Source organism: Arvicanthis niloticus, chromosome 22 (assembly GCF_011762505.2).
Source record: "Arvicanthis niloticus isolate mArvNil1 chromosome 22, mArvNil1.pat.X, whole genome shotgun sequence".
Lineage (NCBI taxonomy): Eukaryota > Metazoa > Chordata > Mammalia > Rodentia > Muridae > Arvicanthis > Arvicanthis niloticus.
In genome coordinates, this window is record NC_133429.1 from 2961267 (window position 1) to 2979448 (window position 18182).

Below are 18182 nucleotides of genomic sequence, written 5' to 3' on the forward strand. Positions count from 1 at the left end.
TCCTCCAGCTTCCTCCTCCTCCCACTCACCCTCCTCCAGCTTCCTCCCTCCTCCCACTCACCCTCCTCCAGCTTCCTCCCTCCTCCCACTCACCCTCCTCCAGCTTCCTCCCTCCTCCCACTCACCCTCCTCCAGCTTCCTCCCTCCTCCCACTCACCCTCCTCCAGCTTCCTCCCTCCTCCCACTCACCCTCCTCCAGCTTCTTCTCTTCTCCCACTCACCCTCCTCCAGCTTCCTCCCTCCTCCCACTCACCCTCCTCCTATTAGTCTTCTTCCAGCCACATCCCTTTTCTTTCCTCACCCTCTTCCAGCCACATCCCTCCTCTCACCTTTCTCCAGCTTCCCCTTCTCCATCCAGTCTTTCTTCCAGGTGCATCCCTCCTCCTGCCCACCTTCCTCCTGCCTCCTTTCTTCAGGAGCCTCCCTGCCCCAACTCCCTTTCTTTGCTCAGTGCACTGGTTTCCTTTATTACCTCCTCTTTCCTGGTTCTCCTTTCAGCACACAGTAGGTACTCAGTGTTGCCCTGACCTTCCAAGACTTTCCTAATGTTAGGTCCCAATCAACAGTGGTTAAAGGGGGCATTACAGATGCCACTGGTCATATGAACTGTCAGGAGCTAGGGACATGTCACACATATGGTAGGGTAAACCTAGCACCCCTGAGTCCATATGCTGTAGACATATGGGTGGATGTTGGGGACCTCTACTCAGAGTCCCTTTAGATAGCACCCTCTCACCAGAGCCCAGCCTGCCCTTGTCTTTAACGGGTCAGACCTGCCACATAGGTGTAGGGTAGACATGGGGAGGGGCAGGGATGAAGGAGTCCTCGTCTAGCCCTGTGTGCAGTACAGGTTACAGTGTATTAAAAGTTCTGCCTGCCCACTTTATAGGCCATTTCTAGGATGCAGGGACCCTCCCTTACCCCTGAACAGGTCACTGTGTGCTGCTCCCTCCCAGCACCAAAGAGCAGGTACGTGGGTTCTCTCTGGACCTCTTAGGTCAGCTCTACCCAGGTGACATCCTATAGGAGAAGGTCAGGGGAAACCTTTTTGACCTTCAGCAAAAAGCTGCCTCTTTCCTGACTTTCCCTGCCCTCAAGTCTCAAACATCCCGAACTCAAGTCAATCTTGTGGAGGAGGGGATGACTGTGGCTCCGAGTGTGGCCTCGGTGGGGGAACCAAGGGCTGACTGTTGAGTGGAGGCTTCACGATATGGCCTCTTATACCTTTAGGAGGTCACACCCGAAGGATCCAGTGTGGGCTTTTGGGATCCTGGCCTTTCTTTCTAGAGTCTACATGCCCTTGGCTCCCAAGTGTCCCAGGGTCCCCTGAATAGGGTGGGCTGAGCCCCATCACGGGTCAGTCTCAGAACCTCTGTGGCATTCCCTGGAGTGGATACGGCCTGTGCTAAGGCAAGATCCTGCCTTCCCACCACGAAGTGTCTAGAAACCTTCCAACCTGTCAGATGCTAGCTTAGAGGGAAGGTGGGTTTCTGCCTGAACTTGCTCACCCCATGCTTATTGGTTTAGAAGTGTCAGGGTGTCTAGCACGGGTGCTCTCCTCTGGAAAGGCTGAGGTCAACTCAGGAGTGCTGCCCAGGCGGCTTGCCCTCTCTGCAACTCTGCATTATAACTGCAGAACCCCGCCCAAGTGTTGGGGACACCTGGGTGACCTCCAGCCTACAGCCTTGAGATTTGGTGGCCTCTCTCAGCCAGAAGACTCCTTTCCAGCAGGGAGACCACAGTCAAGCTTTGCGACACTTCTAGGCCTTGTTCTCAGCCCTGAGATTGGGGATCCCAGCTTGGAGATTCCTCCCAACTAGGGGACTTCCGTTTGTCCTGAGACCCCTCCCTCCCAGCCCCGAAACCCCTGCCCCTCCACGCCCAGGTCAAGGTGGCAAACACACCCCTCAGGGCCTCCGCCCTCTCCTGCCCTCCCGCCTCTGCACTTTCTCTTCATGTCACGCCCTCCCCCAGCCCCGCCTCCGCCTCGCCCGGGCCCTTTCGTCAAGCCCAGCCCTTTCCCTGGGTCGGGCAGTCTCCACGCCATGTGATCCTGGGGCTGCCGGGACAGCTGGGACAAGCGGGGGTCGCGGGCGTCCCTGGGCAGGGGCGACATGGAGCGGAGGTGGGTCTTCGTGCTGCTGGACGTGCTGTGCCTGTTGGTCGGTAAGAGCCTCAGCCCCGGGTGCGGGGACTCTTTCCCAGGCGCACACTCCCCTGGTCCCTCTGGCCAGTGTGCATCTGAGATGCGGACGATGGTGACCGATGCTCCCCTCTTCTCTGTGAGCACCCCTCCAGCCCTCCTGGGCGCCTGGAGGGATCGGGGCTGCCAGCCTACCTGTAGCTGTTCCCGGGTGGAGGGTCCTGGCAGCAGGAAGTCGTTCGAGTGCAGCGGAGCGAAGTGACTCACACGGGCGGGGCGGCACCAAGACCCTGCAGGCCAGTGACCCGTGGCCAAGGTCCAGCACTGTGCCCTCGGGAGGCGGGGACGGCTAGGCTTGCACAGACAAACCTGCCAGTCCGGTTCAGGCCGCGGGGAGGAGCATCCTGAACCCCCCAGGCTCGAACAAAGGCCAAGTGTTTGTTGGGGCCCAGGGGACAGTGGCTGGATTCTAACCCAAGGCGGTGACAGGGTGCCGTCTCTCCTCCCTCTCCTTCCACCTTCCATATCCCGGAAGGATACTCTTTAGCTGCACCCGTTGGCAGCCAGGAGGCCCCATGGGACATCCCCCAGCCATTGGCACCCTTTTAAAGTGTATGGGCTTGTTGGACCATTTCTGTTGCTTTAACTGTGTGCCAGGCACCACAGGACTTGGAAATAGTTTACATTTTTTCCTTGGAAAGTTCTGGATCCCCAGGGGCGGAGCTACCTGGGAAGCCACAGCAGCAGGAGGCCTGTGTTCCCTGTTGTTCCCCTTAGTCTGAGTGGCTGAACACTGGAGTCTGTGCAGACTTTGAGTGGTGACAGGGACGCCTTGCAGCCAGAATGAAGGAGGCCCTTTCCTGTTGGTGGGGACATCCCCTACAGATATTCACTGCAGGTGGAGGAAGAAGAGGGGACACACACCTGCCATGAGACCCAGCCATGCTCAGGGCTTTAGGTCCCTCCAGACCTTGCACAGCTGTCCTTGTGGCTGGGATGCCTGGGATGTCTGCTGAGGGCTCACTAACTTCAGTTATCTTCAGGATCGCTCTCTATGACCAGATCCTTGGGCTCCTCCTGCTATGCCTCGGATCCCTCACATCCTTCTCTGACCTCAGATTTCTCCTCTGACCTCTATTTCCTCTGACCCCTGACACTTTCTCCCCTCCCTCCCTCCCTCCCTCCCTCCCTCCCTCCCTCCCTCCCTCCCTCCCTCCCTCCCTCCCTCCCTCCCATCTTTTCTGATAAGCTCTCCTCTCTTATCTCTCTAACCATCTCCCTCTTCTCCCCTCCCTCCTCTCCCCCTCTTCCCTCTTCTCCCCCTCCCCTCCTCTCCCCCTCTCCTCTCTTCTCCCCCTCTCCTCCTCTCCCCCTCCCCTCCTCTCCCCCTCTCCTCTCCCCTGTTCTCTCCCTCTTCCCTGCTCTCCCCCTGCTGTCCCTCTCTCTCCTGCTCTCTCCCTCTCCTCTGCTCTCCCCCTCTCCTGCTCTCCCCCCTCTTCTCCTGTTCCCCTCTCCCCTCTCCTCCTCTCCCTTTTTCCTCCTCTCCCCTCTCTCCTCTTCTCCCCCTCGCTCCTGATTTTACCCTGTGCCATCTTTTTCCTCTGACCTCTTTCCTTCAAGACTTCTCTCACTATCACGAAGCTGTCTCCTCCCAGGGGACACTGCTCCTGTCCCCCTTACTTCTTAGCCCCATGTCTCAGCTTCATGATAATAAGGTGTTAGCACCTTCCTGGATCATGTTCCCTCTGGGCTCTGAGATGGCTCAGCCAATGTCAGGACTATCCTGGCCAGTCTGTTTACTCTTTACATGTTGGGGCTCCCCTCGGTGTTCTAGCATTCAGGACCTGAGAGCCAACCCCCCCACACCAACTTCCCTGCTGCTGACTGGCAAAGAGCACTTTGGGGGGTTTGCCTCTTTGGGGGTATCCACCCACTGTCCTGTGCTCGTGACTGGCTCCCGCCTCCCAGTTATCCTTGGTTGGAGGCTTCAGACTGCATCTCTGTCCACAGCTTCCCAGCCGCGCCATTCACACTCTGGCTTTGGTTCAAGCTTTCTGCCTCCAGGCCTGGACCCATCTTGTTCAGTGTGTAGCATTGCCTCAGATCTTGGAATGAACGTAAAGAAAGCAGAGGCTCAAGGGGTGGCCCTTGGGCTGTGCTCTGGCTGTGCCTCACGTTGTGATGTTGGGTGGTCTTACTGCTCAGGCAGGGAGCGGTTGCCAGTGTCCCACCCTGAGCACAGCAGGGCCCTGCTGTGTCTATGCGGATGGGCAGTTCAGCCAACTGTCACTAAGATGACCATATGGTTCTACAGGAGACAGAAGCCATGAAGAGCAACAGTTACTCCATGGTGGCTCATCAGGAGGGGTGCTGAAGTGAGATCTTGGGGAGTCACGGTGCTCGCAGTGTGTGTGCAAAGGCCCTGGTTGCTGGGGAAGGGTCAGCTCTAGGGAGGCCTGAGGCAAGACCAGGCTATGGCTGGGCAGAGCTGCTTAGTACTCGGGCTCATTCAAAGGAACCAACAGAGTAGTTTTCAGTGGGGGCATGTACAGTGGCCATGCTAGACATGCAGATGACAGGGGGCCAGGAATGTGCACTGCCGAGAACCATATGCCTTCCCCGGCCTCCCACAGCCTCTCTGCCTTTCGTCATCCTTACCTTGGTGAATGCACCATATAAGCGAGGGTTCTACTGCGGAGATGACTCCATCCGGTACCCATACCGTCCAGACACAATCACCCATGGACTCATGGCTGGGGTCATCATCACAGCTACTGTTGTCCTGGTAAGGCAGAAAAGGGCTTGGGTGGGGGATGGGTCAGCCCCACAGCAGGACGGGAGCCGTGGGGACTGTGATGCCTAGTGCTCTGTGACTGTTCCATCGGCAGGTCTCATCGGGGGAGGCCTACCTGGTGTACACAGACCGTCTCTATTCACGCTCCGACTTCAACAACTATGTGGCTGCCATCTACAAGGTGCTGGGAACCTTTCTGTTCGGGGCCGCTGTAAGCCAGTCTCTAACCGACCTGGCCAAGTACATGATTGGCCGTCTTCGACCCAGTTTCTTGGCTGTCTGTGACCCTGACTGGAGCCGGGTCAACTGCTCTGGTTACGTGCAGCTGGAGGTGTGCAGGGGCAGCCCTGCTAACGTCACTGAGGCCAGGTGGGTATTGGCTGCAGCCTAGGCGAGGCTCTGATTGACAGACGGGAAGCCCGGGGCCTGGTGGATGGAGATCTGTCCACAGAGGCAGGCAGAGGAGGCAGCCGTGGCTCTCCCTCAGTGTCTTTGGCAGGGCAGGTATGCAAGTGGGCAGTCTCTGGATTCATTTGTCTGAGAGGCAGTGGCCAGCCCTCAGGGGTGCTGTGGTTCTTTCCGGTGCCTTTGTGGCACATGAGGGATCAGCTGTGAGTGAGCTCCCGCTTCCTTAAGCTCTGCTGGTGAGCTTGTTTGCAGCTAGCATTGCTTCTCTTCCTGGTGTCCTGCTCTTCTGGGCCCCCACTGTTCATTCTGGGCATGGGCTGTGTGCCCTGCATCCTCATCCTCACTCTGTAATCTCTGCCGAGTCCTGCTCTGTCTGTTGTCTCTCGTCAGCCATCAGGACGTCCGGTTCCTTTTCACTTGAATATTATCGGCATTTTCTTTCTTTCTTTCTTTCTTTCTTTCTTTCTTTCTTTCTTTCTTTCTTTCTTTCTTTCTAAATGATTTATTTATTTATTTATTTTATGTATATAAGTACACCATTGCTCTCTTCAGACACACCAGAAGAGGGCATCAGACTCTATTGCAGATGGTTGTGAGCCACCATGTGGTTGCTGGAGTTGAACTCAGGACCTCTGGAAGAACAGTCTGTGCTCTTAACCACTGAGCCATCTCTCCAGCCCTATTCTCTGCATTTTCACATCCATAATGCACTTTTAGATTTTTGAGACAGCATTTTGCCATATAGCCCAGAGTGACCTCAAACTCCTGCCTCAGTCTCCTGAGTGCCAGGGTGACTGCTCTGTACCACCATGACCGGCCTAGGATGTCTTCTTGGCTTCTGTCTCTATTCTTCATGTATGTTCTCATCTCTGGGTGTTTCAAGTGACTGGTTGCAGTGTGCTAAGCTTGGTGCTTATGTCTCCTCATGGCTTGCTTTATGTGTGTGTGCTTGTGTGTCCACATATGTTTGGGGTCAGCGGTGTCTTTCTCAACTGCTCTCTAATATATATATATATATATATATATATATATATATATGCACACACACACACACACACACATATATATATACACACACACATATATATACACATATATATATATGTGTGTGTGTGTATTTATTTATGTGTATGGTGTACGTGTGTTTTCCTGAATGTACATCAGGTTCCTGCCAGAGTCCATGGGGTCAGAAAAGGGCATCAGATCCCCTTGAAGTGGCGTCACAAGCTGTTGTCAGCTGCTGTGTGGATGCTGGGACCTGAACCCTCATCCTCCACAAGTGCACTGAGTGCTCTCAACCCCAAAGTCTACTCTCCAGTCCCTCTTCACATTCTATTTTGAGGCAAGGTGTTACTCCAGCTGGAGCTGTCCAGTTCTGTTAGACTGGCCAACAAGCCGCAGTCCTGGCTTAAGGAATGTACCACCTCCTTTTACATGGTTCTTAGGTGTAGAACTGGGGCCCTCAGGCCTGCACAGCGGGCGCGTTGCTGGCTGAGCAGCTCCCCAGCCCCTTACACAGCTTCTGTTTATTAGCCATGCTACCTGTGTGCTGACAGTTTACTTTGCCTGCCTTGGATATTTTTGTTGTTGTTGTTGCAAAACAGTGACTTTTGTCTGTGTTTGTTTCTGGCTGTACTGAAAATGAAACCCACAGCTTGGACTCGAGCATGCCAGGCAAATCTCTCTAACACCAAGTCACAGGGAGAGTGGACACTGTGGTAATTGTCTATTTAGTGGCTCCCATGAGCGAACTGTGGGTGGCCATGTTGTAATGAGGGTCCACTGTCAGCATAGCGGTCAGCAGGATTGGACATACATTTTACTTTAGTTTTTTTGGGGCTGGGGTGGGGCTGGGGACTCTGTCTTAGCCTTATTTAGTCTGCCAAGATTGGGGAGTGGCTCTGGGGGTCCTCTGGGGGCAGAGGGCTGGCTCCTCTGAGCTTCCAAGGCATAGGCCTTGGCTGCCACTCAAGCAGTGACTGATATCTTTGTAAGATGAGGTGTTGGTCAGCAACCCCGACCTTCAGCCGTCCCAGCAGTAGCTGTGCCTACAGTACTGGGAGTCTGACAGTGGTCCTGCTGGCCATGCCTGCTCCAGGAGCAGCCAGGGGGTTGGAGTTAGTGAACTGAGAGCAAGTTGGGGAGACAGTTGCTCCAGGGCCTCCTGATGGAGTGTCTTGTGTGCAAGCCTTCCCTCAGGTTAAAATTTGTTTTTCAATTTTATTTTTATTTTATGTGTATGGGTCATTTGCTTGCATATTTCTGTATACCACATGCATGGCTGGTAACAATGGAGGCCAGAATTGGGCATCAGATCTCCTGGAATTGGAGTTATAGATGGCTGTGAGCCACCATGTGGTTGCTGGGAATTGAACTCAGGTCCTCTGGAAGAACATCTGGTGCTCTTAACTGTTGCATCATCTCTCCAGCCTCCCTCAGGTTAAACTTTTATTTTGTTGGGCTAGAGAGATGGCTCAGCAGTTAATACCATGGCCTGCTCTTCCAGAGGATCTGTATTAGATTCCCAGAACCCATAAGGTAGCCCACACACAACCATTTGTAACTTCAATTCCAGGGGGTCTGACACCCTCTTCTGGCATCTGCAGGCATTGCATGCATGTGCTACACAGAGATGTAAGTAAAACACCCATGCACATAAAATAAAAATAAGTAAATCCCCCTTTTATTACTTTTAAATGTGTGTGTGCATGTGCATGTGTGTGTGCGTGTGCGTGTGTATGTATGCATGACTACAGGTACCCTCAGAGGCCAAAGGCATCAGATTTCCTGGAGTTGGAGTTATAGGTAGCTGTGAACAGTAGGATGTGGGAACTGAACTTGGGTCCTCTGCAAAATCAGTCAGGGCTCTTAACTACTGACCCACCTCTCTGGCCCCACTTCCCTTGAGTTGTAGTCCTCTGTGGCTGCCAGTGGGAGCTTTTGGCTCTACCTCTGGATCACCCTGACTGGCCGTCCTCTCTCCCAGGCTGTCCTTCTACTCTGGCCACTCCTCCTTTGGCATGTACTGCATGTTGTTCCTGGCGGTGAGTGTCCATCTTCTTCCCAGGGAACCTTCCCTGGGCCTTGGTCTTCCCTACTGCACAATGGGGTATGTGGAGGAGGCACTAAGGGTAGGAGGATTTGTGACTTGCCCTGGGCTGGGCAGGCTGTGGACACTCATGAGCACAGTTAATGGCAGGCTGATGTCCCAACAGCTATACGTGCAGGCCCGGCTCTGCTGGAAGTGGGCACGGCTGCTGAGGCCCACCGTCCAGTTCTTCTTGGTGGCCTTTGCAATCTATGTGGGCTATACCCGAGTGTCGGACCACAAGCACCACTGGAGTGACGTTCTTGTTGGCCTCCTGCAGGGAGCCCTGGTGGCCTGCCTCACGGTGAGTCCTGTTTTCCTGCTCTGCAGGATCTTCTCTGCCTGTCTCCAATGTTCCATGACCTCTGCCTGCTCTTCTGCTTCCAAGATCTTGACCCTTACCACTGGCCCCACCCATCACATTACAACCCTCCTCAGCTTCTCCCTTGGGGCTCCCAGATGTTCTTCTTTCAGCCCTACTCACTGCCTTCCCCCTCCCCAGGTCCGTTATGTTTCAGATTTCTTCAAATCCCGGCCTCCCCAGCCCTGCCAGGAGGATGAAGAGCCGGAGCGCAAGCCCAGTCTGTCACTGACGCTGACCCTTGGTGACCGACCCTAGCTGCTATGTGTACCCCCTGTCTCTTCCTGCTTTGGAAGCTGGGAAGCCACCTGTGGGCCAGTCCTGTGTTGGCCCCTTGTTCCTGATCAGGCACTGCTGGCTTTGGAGCTGCCCCAGTGTCCTGGCTGGTGACTGTGGACCAGGGTCTTGGGTGCCTGTCTGGCTCTGAGTGTGGGCAGGGCCTATCCTCATCCTTCCTTGACTATCACATGGCTTCAAAAGATGCCGCCCTGCTCTGAAGGCTGTCTCCTATCACCAGTGGATTTTCAAAGAGGGCCATTGCAGCATGGCCCCAGGAATGGTTGGTCTGAGACTGTTCATGAAGTCAGAACCCTCCTTGATGGCCCTGGAGGTGATGAACACTTTGCCTGGGTGGGGCAGTTGGCCTCGGCCTTGGGCAGGATCACAAGTGTGAAGATGGCTTGCAACCCTTGGCCTCCTAGGAGTCCGGTTGCCTGGAAGGTCACACGTAGCTTTTGGTCTGAATCCTTTTCTCAAGCCTGCTTGGGGAAGATTGCTGCTCGAGGCCTTCAAGCCCCTCCCTCAGGCTCGATGCTCTGTCCTGTCCCCACTCTGTCTATATGGACCAAATATGTAGCCAGGCATTGGAAGTAGGTCCTGGATCTGCCATTCCGATCTGTTTCAAAACACTTCAAGTTACTGTTTCTTGGGAGGGTGTGTTATAAACTGTGTACCGAATGTCTCTGCTGTGCGTGCTCATTTCAAGTTCTCCTGGTGAGACAGATGGTCCTCTTGCACCTGCCTTACCCCTCAGTGCATTGTGCTGCACCTGCCAGTCTTAGCAGAGACTTAGGGGACAGAGACCTGGCCTGGGTGTCATGTATATAGGTCAAGACAGAGGCCTCATAGCCACCCTGGCCTTCCTCCGTGTGTGGTGGATGCTTCTCCTAGGTCCACTTAGATCACAGAGACCCTTCATGGTCAGTGCTAGACAGGTGCCTGATCACGATCTCAGGGTGCCTGACCAGTCTCCCAGGGGCAGTAGGAGGAGCAACAGGTCTTGCTGTATCCCAGGACAAGGTGTGTGTCTTTCTAGGAATGGGCAGGCTCCTTATGTACTCTTCAGGTCTTTGGGCCTGGGAGCATGGGGGGGACAGTAGGACATATTGATTCCCCCCACCCCCACCCCCCCCGTTTTCTTCCTCTCCTTAGAGGCTGGGTCAGGATCATGTCACCAGGATTCTGGATGCCACTGGCAGACACTGAAAGTCAGCAGGCCCATGGAATTGAGCCCAACTCAGAGAGCATGCTGGGTGCCTCTGCTAGCCTCTTGGTAGCTGCTGTTCAGCCTTTGACAGCCTGCATTTTCATGGGGATCCTCTTGGTTAAGTGACTACCTGCCAGTATCCTCCAGCCAATACTCTGAATAGCAGGGTCCCACAGTTACCAGCTGTTCTGTTAGAGGCAGAAGGTCCCAGTGAGAAGGTGGGCTCATGTCCTGAGCACAGCAGGACTCTGCTTGTACAGATCTTCTGTTTGGCCAAACTGCAGCTGAGCTGAGCCTCTCCTAGGCACCCATGCCTGCCTGTCTGATTCAGTGCTGGGTGCTGACTCAGTTTAGCAAGCACAGAGACTGGGTGTGGGACACACACCTGTGGCACTAGAACCGGGAGGCTGAGGTAGGAGGATGGTGAGTGGGAGACCTGCTTGGGCTACTGTGATTCTTCTGTGTCTGTGAATGTTCATGTGTGTGTTTGCATGTGGAGGTCAACTTCAAGTGTCCATTCTTAGATGCTTTCCTTTTTTGTGTGTTTGAAACAAGGTCTCTCATTGGCCTGGAACTTCACCAAGTAGGGGACTTCACACTGTCGATTTCACACTTCACACCAAGCCCCTAAAACAGTGGTTCTCAGCATGAGGGTCACAACCCCCACAGGGGTCACATACCAGACATCCTGCACATCAGATATTTACATTATGATTCATAATTGTATCAAAATTATAGTTATGCAGTAGCAATGGAATAATTTTGTGGTTGGGGTCACCACAACACAAGGAACCGTATTAAAGGGTTGCAGCAGTGGGAAGGTTGAGAACCACTGCCATAGAGAGAGACTAGTTATTTACAAAACAAAACAGGCACTGGACAGGTGGCCCAGTGGCTAGTGTGCATGGAAACTAACCCATGATGTGTTAACTTCATCATCAGTGGTGTCTGATGCCCTCTTCTGACCACTCTAGGCACTATACACATGTGCACACCCCCTCAATCCTACACACTTAAAAAAAATTTCCCTTCCTTCTTTTCTTCTTTCTTTCTTTCTTTCTTTCTTTCTTTCTTTCTTTCTTTCTTCCTTCCTTCCTTCCTTCCTTCCTTCCTTCCTTCCTTCCTTCCTTTCCATTCACTTTATATTCTGACTGATGCCCTCTCTCTTGGTCTTCCCCTCACACAGTCCCTCCCCCTATCACCCATTGCCTTCTCTTAGAGGATCTCCCTTGGGTACCCCCACCCTGGTGCATCAAGTCTGCAGGACTAGGTGCGTCCTCTTCCACTGAGGCCAGACAAGGCAGTCCAGTTAGGGAAACATATTTCACAGCTTTAGGGATAGACCCCACTCCAGTTGTTGGAGGACCCTCATGAATACAGAATTACACATCTGCTACATATGTGCGGGAGGCCTAGGTCTAGCCCATGCATACATCTGTGGTTGGTGGTTCAGTCTCTGAGAGCCCACAGGGGTCCAGGTGAGTTGACTCTGTTGGTTTTCCTGTAGAGTTCTTATCCCCTTCCAGGCCCTCAATCCTTCCCCAACTCTTCCACAAGAGTCTTGTGGAAGGCTGTTCCTGGTTGTCAACTTGACTATATCTGGAATGAGCTACAATTCAGAATTGGGGACTCACCTGTGATCCAGATCTTGAGGCTGGAAGACAAAAGTTTCTGATTTGGATCTTGGCATGGAGATTTTTTTTTTTTTTTTTTTTTTTTTTTTTTTTTTTTTTTTTTTTTTTTTTTTTTTTTTTTTTTTTTTTTTGGTTTTTTGAGACAGGGTTTCTCTGTATAGCCTTGGCTGTCCTGGAACTCACTCTGTAGACCAGGCTGGCCTTGAACTCAGAAATCCACCTGCCTCTGCCTCCCAAGTGCTGGGATTAAAGGCGTGCGCCACCACTGCCCGGCTTGGCATGGAGATCTTGAGGCAGAGTGGCCATGAAAAACTTAGGCCCAGGCAAAGTAGTACATGCCTTTAATCCCAGTAGACTGAGGCAAGGAGATCTCTGAGTTCAAGGTCAGCCTGGGACAAAGCAAGTCCCATATCCAGGTGTGGTGGTGCACAACTTTAATCTGGGCCACAGATCTGCTGGAGACCTACACAAGGGCATTGGTAGAAGGAAGATCCACTCTTCTTCACCTGCTTGCATTTACTTGCAAGCATGTCTGTTGGAACCTACAGAAGACCAGCTGAAACAACCAGCCTCCTGGGACTGAGGAAATACTAGATTCTCAGCCTTCCCATCCACAGCTGCTCATTGTTGAGTTAGTTGGATTATAGACTGTAAGTCATCCTGTCAGCAATCACTTCTTGGTATCCACAATAGTGTCTGGGTTCGGTGTCTGCAAGTGGGATGGATCCCCAGGTGGTGCAGTCTCTGGATGGCCTTTCCTTCAGTCTCTGCTCCCTCTTTGTCCCTGTATTTCCTTTAGACAGGAGCAATTCTGGGTTAAAATTTTGGAGATGGGTGAGTGGTCCCATCCCTCAAAACAGGGGGCCATGCCTAACCTCTGGACATGGCCTCCACAGGCCTCCCTTTGTGGGGTATTTCAGCTAATGTCATCCCTGTGGGGTCCTGGGAGGCTCTTGCTTTCCTGGCATCTGTGACTTGCTGGTTGCTACCCCCAGTTCCCCATCCCCCATTCCTACACATCTCCGTTCCATTTCTTGGCCCACTGTACATCTCCTCCATCTCCTCCCACACCTGCTTCTTCACCTCTTTTCCCCTCCCCTCTTCCCTTCTCAAGTCTCTCTAATCCTCTACTTCCCTTGATTATTTTGTTCCTCCTTCTAAGTAGGACTGAAGAATCCACTCTTTGGTCTTTCTTCCTCTTGCGGTTCATGTGGTCTGAGTAGTATCATGGGTATTCCACACTCCTTGCCTTATCAGTGAGTACATACCATGTGTGTTCTTTTGTGACTGGGTTATCTCACTCAGGATGATATTTTCTAGTTTTATCCATTTGCCTGCGAATTTCATGAAGTCATTGTTTTTAATAGCTGCGTAGTACTCCATTGTGTAAATGGACCACATTTTCTGTATCCATTCTTATGTTGAGGGACATCTGAATTCTTTACAGCTTCTGGCTATTATAAATACGACCGCTATGAACATAGGGGAGCATGTGTCCTTATTACATGTTGGAGTATCTTCTGGGTATATGCCCAGGAGTGGTATAGCTGTGTCCTCAGGTAGTACTATGTCCAATTTTCTGAGGAAACACCAGGCTGATTTCCAGAGTGGCTGTAGTACCACCAGCAAGGGAGAGTGTTCCTCTTTCTCCACATCCTCGACAGCATCTGCTATCACCTGAGTTTTTGATCTAAGCCATTCTGACTGGTGTGAAGTGGAATCTCAGGGTCATTTTGATTTGCATTTCCCTGATGACTAAGGATGTTGAACATTTCTTTAGGTGCTTTTTGATCACTCAAGTTTCCTCAGTAGAGAATTCTCTGTTTAGCTCTGTACCCCACTTTAAAATAGGGTTATTTGGTTGTCTGGACTATAACTTCTTGAATTCATTGTATATATTGGACATTAGCCTTCTATTGGATGTAGGATTGGTAAAGACCTTTTCCCAATCTGTTGGTTGCCATTTTGTCCTATTGACAGTGTCCTTTGCCTTACAGAAGGTTTGCAATTTGATGAGGTCCCATTTGTCAATTCTTGATCTTAGAACATACACCATTGGTGTTTTGTTTAGGAACCTTTCCCCTGTGCCCATGTGTTTGAGGGTCTTCCCCACTTTCTTTATTAGATTCAATGTATCTGGTTTTATGTGGGGGTCCTTGATCCACCATTTTTTGAAAATGTTGTCTGTTTTTCCACTAAATATTTTAGCTTTTTTGTCAAAGATCAAGTGACCATAGATGTGTGGGTTCATTTCTGGGTCTTTAATTCTATTCCATTAATCTTCCTGCCTGTCTCTGTACCAATACCATGCACTACTGCTCTGTATTACAGCTTGAGGTCAGGGATGGTGATTCCCCCAGAAGTTCTTTTATTGTTGAGAATAGTTCTCACTATCCTGTTTTTTTTTTTGTTATTCCAAATGAATTTGCAAATTGCTCTTTCTATCTCTATGAAGAATCGACTTGAAATTTTGATGGGGATTTCATTTAATCTGTAGATTGTTTTTAGCGAGATGGCCATTTTTACTAAATTAATCCTGCCAATCCAGGAGCATGGGAGATCTTTCCATCTTCTGAGATCTTCAATTTCTTTCTTCAGAGACTTGAAGTTCTTGTCATACAGATCTTTCACTTGCTTGGTTAGATTCACTCCAAGATATTTTATATTATTTGTAACTATTGTGAAGGGTGTCATTTCCCTAATTTCATTCTCAGCCTGTTTATTCTTTGAATAGAGGAAGGCTACTGATTTGTTTGAGTTGATTTTATATCCAGCCACATTACTGAAGTTGTTTATCAGGTTTAGGAGTTCTCTGGTGGAAGTTTTAGGGTCACTTAAGTATATTATCATATCATCTGCAAATAGTGAAATTTTGACTTTTTCCTTTCCTATTTGTATCCCTTTGACTTCCTTTTGTTGTTGCTCTGCTAGGAGTTCCAGTACTATATTGAATAGGTAGGGTGAGAGTGGGCAGCCTTGTCTAGTCCCTGATCTTAGTGGGATTGCTTCAAGTTTCTCTCCATTTAGTTTGATGTTGGCTACTGGCTTGCTGTATATTGCTTTTACTATGGGCCTTGAATTCCTGATCTTTCCAAGACTTTTAACATGAAGGGATGTTGAATTTTGTCAAATGCTTTCTCAGCATCTAGTGAGATGACCATGTGGTTTTTTCTTTGAGTTTATTTATGTAGTGGATTATATTGATGGATTTCTGAATATTGAACCATCCCTGCATTTCTGAGATGAAGCCTACTTGATCATGATGGATGATTGTTTTGATGTGTTGTTGGATTCGGTTTGCAAGAATTTTATTGAGTATTTTTGCATTAATATTCATAAGAGAGATCAGTCTGAAGTTCTCTTTCTTTGTTGGGTCTTTGTGAGGTTTAGTTATGAGTGTGATTGTAGCTTCATAGAACGAATTGGGTAGTGTTCCTTCTGTTTCTATTCTGTGGAATAGTTTGAAGAGAATTGGTATTAGGTCTTCCTTAAAGGTCTGATAGAATTCTGCACTAAAACCATCTGGTCCCAGACTTTTTTTGTTGGGGAGACTTTTAATGACTTCTTCTATTTCTTTAGGGGTTATGGGACTGTTTAGATGGTTTATCTGCTCCTGATTTAATTATGGTACCTGGTATCTGTCTAGAAAATTGTCCATTACATCCAGATTTTTCAATTTTGTTGAGCATAGGCCTTTGTAGTAGTATCTGATGATTTTTTAAAATTTCCTCAGTTTCTGTTCTTATGTCTCCCTTTTCAGTTCTGATTTTTATTAATTTGGATACTGTCTCTGTGCCCTTTGGCTAGTCTGGCTTATCTATCTTGTTGATTTTCTCAAAGAACCAGCTCCTGGTTTTGTTGATTTTTTTTTTTTTTTTTTTTTTTTTTTTGTGTGTGTAGTTCTTTCTGTTTCTACTTGGTTGATATCAGCCCTGAGTTGATTATTTCCTGCTGTCTACTCCTCTTGAGTGTATTTGCTTTTTTTTGTTCTAAAGTTTTCAGGTGTGTTGTCAAGTTGTTGGTGTATGCTCTCTCCAGTTTCTTTTTGTAGGCATTTAGAGCTATGAGTTTTCCTCTTAGGACTTCTTTCATGGAGTCCCACAAGTTTTGGTATGATGTATCCTCATTTTCAGTAAATTCTAAAAAGTCTTTAATTTCTTTCTTTATTTCTTCCTTGACCAAGTCATCCTTGAGTAGAGTATTGTTCAGTTTCCATTTGTATGTGGGCTTTCCATTGTTTTTGTCATTATTAAAAACCAGCCTTAGTCCATGGTGATCTGATAGGGTACAAGGGATTACTTCAATTTTTTTGTATCTGTTGAGGCCTATTTTGTGACCAATTATATGGTCTATTTTGGAGAAGGTACTATGAGGTGCTGAAAAAAAGATCTATTCTTTTGTTTTAGGATGAAATGTTCTATAGATATCAGTTAAATCTATTTGGTTTATAACTTCTGTTAGGTTCGTGGTATCTCTGTTTAGTTTCTGTTTCCATGATCTGTCCATTGCTGAGAGTGGGGTGTTGAAATCCCCCACTGTTATTGTGTGAGGTGCAATGTATGCTTTGAGCTTTAGTAAAGTGTCTTTTATGTATGTGGGTGCCCTTGCATTTGGGGCATAGATGTTCAGAACTGAGAGTTCATCTTGGTACATTTTCCTTTGATGAGTATGAAGTGTCCTTCCTTATCTTTTTTGATTACTTTTGGTTGAAAATCAATTTTATTTGATATTAGAATCACTACTCCAGCTTGTTTCTTGGGACCATTTGCTTGGAAGATTGTTTCCCATCCTTTTACTCTGAGGTAGTGTCTGTCTTTTTACTGAAGTGCGTTTCCTGTATGCAGCAAAATTCTGGGTCCTGTTTATGTATTCAGTCTGACAGTCTACATCTTTTTATTGGAGAACTGAGTCCATTGATATTAAGAGATATTAAGGAAAAATGATTGTTGCTTCCTGTTATTTTTGTTATTAGAGGTGGAATTATGTTTGTGTAAGTATCTACTTTTGGGGTTGTTGGAAGATTACTTCCTTGCTTTTTCTAGGTTGTAGTTTCCCTTCTTATGTTGGAGTTTTCCATCCACTATCCTTTGAAGTGGTGGATTTGTGGGAAGATATTGTGTAAATTTGGTTTTGTCATGGAATATCTTGGTTTCTCCATCAATAGTGATTGAGAGTTTTGCTGGGTATAGTAGTCTGGGCTGGCATTTGTGTTCTCTTAGGGTCTGTGTGATATCAGTCCAGGATCTTCTGGCTTTCATAGTCTCTGGAGAGAAGTCTGGTGTAATTCTTATAGGTCTGCCTTTATATGTTACTTTACCTTTTTCCCTTACTGCTTTTAGTATTTTTTCTTTGTTTTGTACATTTGATGTTTTATTATGTGACGGGAGGTATTTCTTTTCTGGTCTAGTCTATTTGGAGTTCTGCAGGCTTCTCGTATATTCATGGACATCTCTTTCTTTAGGTTAGGGAAGTTTTCCTCTATGATTTTGTTGAAGGTATTTACTGGCCCTTTAAGTTGGGAGTCTTCACCCTCATCTATACCTGTTATTCTTAGGTTTGGCCTTCTCATTGTGTCCTGGATTTCCTGGATGTTTTGGGTTAGGAGCTTTTTGCATTTTGCATTTTCTTTGACAGTTGTCTCAATGTTTTCCATGGTGTCTTCTGCACATGGGATTCTCTCTTCTATCTCTTGTATTTTGTTGGTGATGCTTGCATCTATGACTTCTGACCTCTTTCCTAGGTTTTCTATCTCCAGGGTAGTCTCCCTTTGAGATTTCTTTTTTGTTTCTACTTTCTTAGATCCTGGATGGTTTTGTTTAATTCTTTCACCTGTTTGGTTGTGTCTTTTTGTATTTCTTTAAGGGATTTTTGTGTTTCCTCTTTAAGAGCTTCTACCTGTTTACCTGTGTTCTCCTGTACTTCTTTAAGGGAGTTATTTATGTCCTTTTAAAGGTTCTCTATCATCATCATGAGAAGTGATTTTAATTCTGAATGCTGCTTTTCTGGTGTGATGGTGGTGTCCAGGGCTTGCTATGGTGGGAGAACTGGGTTCTGATAATTCCAAGTAACTTTGGTTTCTGTTGCTTATGTTCTTGCTCTTGCCTTTCACCATCTGGTTAACTCTAGAGCTACCTGTACTGTCTCTGACTGGAGCCTGTCTTTCCAGTTATCATCTTGTGTCAGAACTCTTCAGGGTCCAGATGTCTCTGTGATCCTGTGATCCTGAGCTCTAGCTGCTCTGAGTGCAGTGTCTCCTCTAGGATGTTTT

The 18182-nt window shown here is 48.8% G+C and overlaps 1 protein-coding gene across 2 annotated transcripts; it reads left to right on the forward strand.

The window, feature by feature from the left end:
• Positions 1-1987: 1987 nt before the first annotated feature.
• Positions 1988-9755, forward strand: Plpp2 (phospholipid phosphatase 2). 2 transcript variants are annotated; one of them, XM_076919609.1, is made up of 6 exons: positions 1988-2125; positions 4777-4928; positions 5032-5306; positions 8332-8389; positions 8561-8737; positions 8936-9755. In XM_076919609.1, exons 2-6 carry the CDS (start codon positions 4893-4895, stop codon positions 9050-9052), a joined length of 663 nt encoding a protein of 220 aa, XP_076775724.1. In that variant the 5' UTR covers positions 1988-2125; positions 4777-4892; the 3' UTR covers positions 9053-9755. The 2 variants fall into 2 exon arrangements, with proteins under 2 accessions (XP_076775724.1, XP_076775723.1); XM_076919608.1 differs by having other exon boundaries at positions 2003-2166.
• Positions 9756-18182: the final 8427 nt, after the last annotated feature.

What these genes read in the sequence shown, in the direction of transcription:
- Plpp2 (XM_076919608.1), top strand. Translation starts at nt 2,115, where the DNA reads ATGGAGCGGAGGTGGGTCTTCGTGCTGCTGGACGTGCTGTGCCTGTTG. An exon ending in CGTGCTGTGCCTGTTGGTCG is followed by an intron (nt 2,167 to 4,776) that starts GTAAGAGCCTCA and finishes GGCCTCCCACAG; the next exon opens with CCTCTCTGCCTTTCGTCATC. An exon ending in GCTAACGTCACTGAGGCCAG is followed by an intron (nt 5,307 to 8,331) that starts GTGGGTATTGGC and finishes CCTCTCTCCCAG; the next exon opens with GCTGTCCTTCTACTCTGGCC.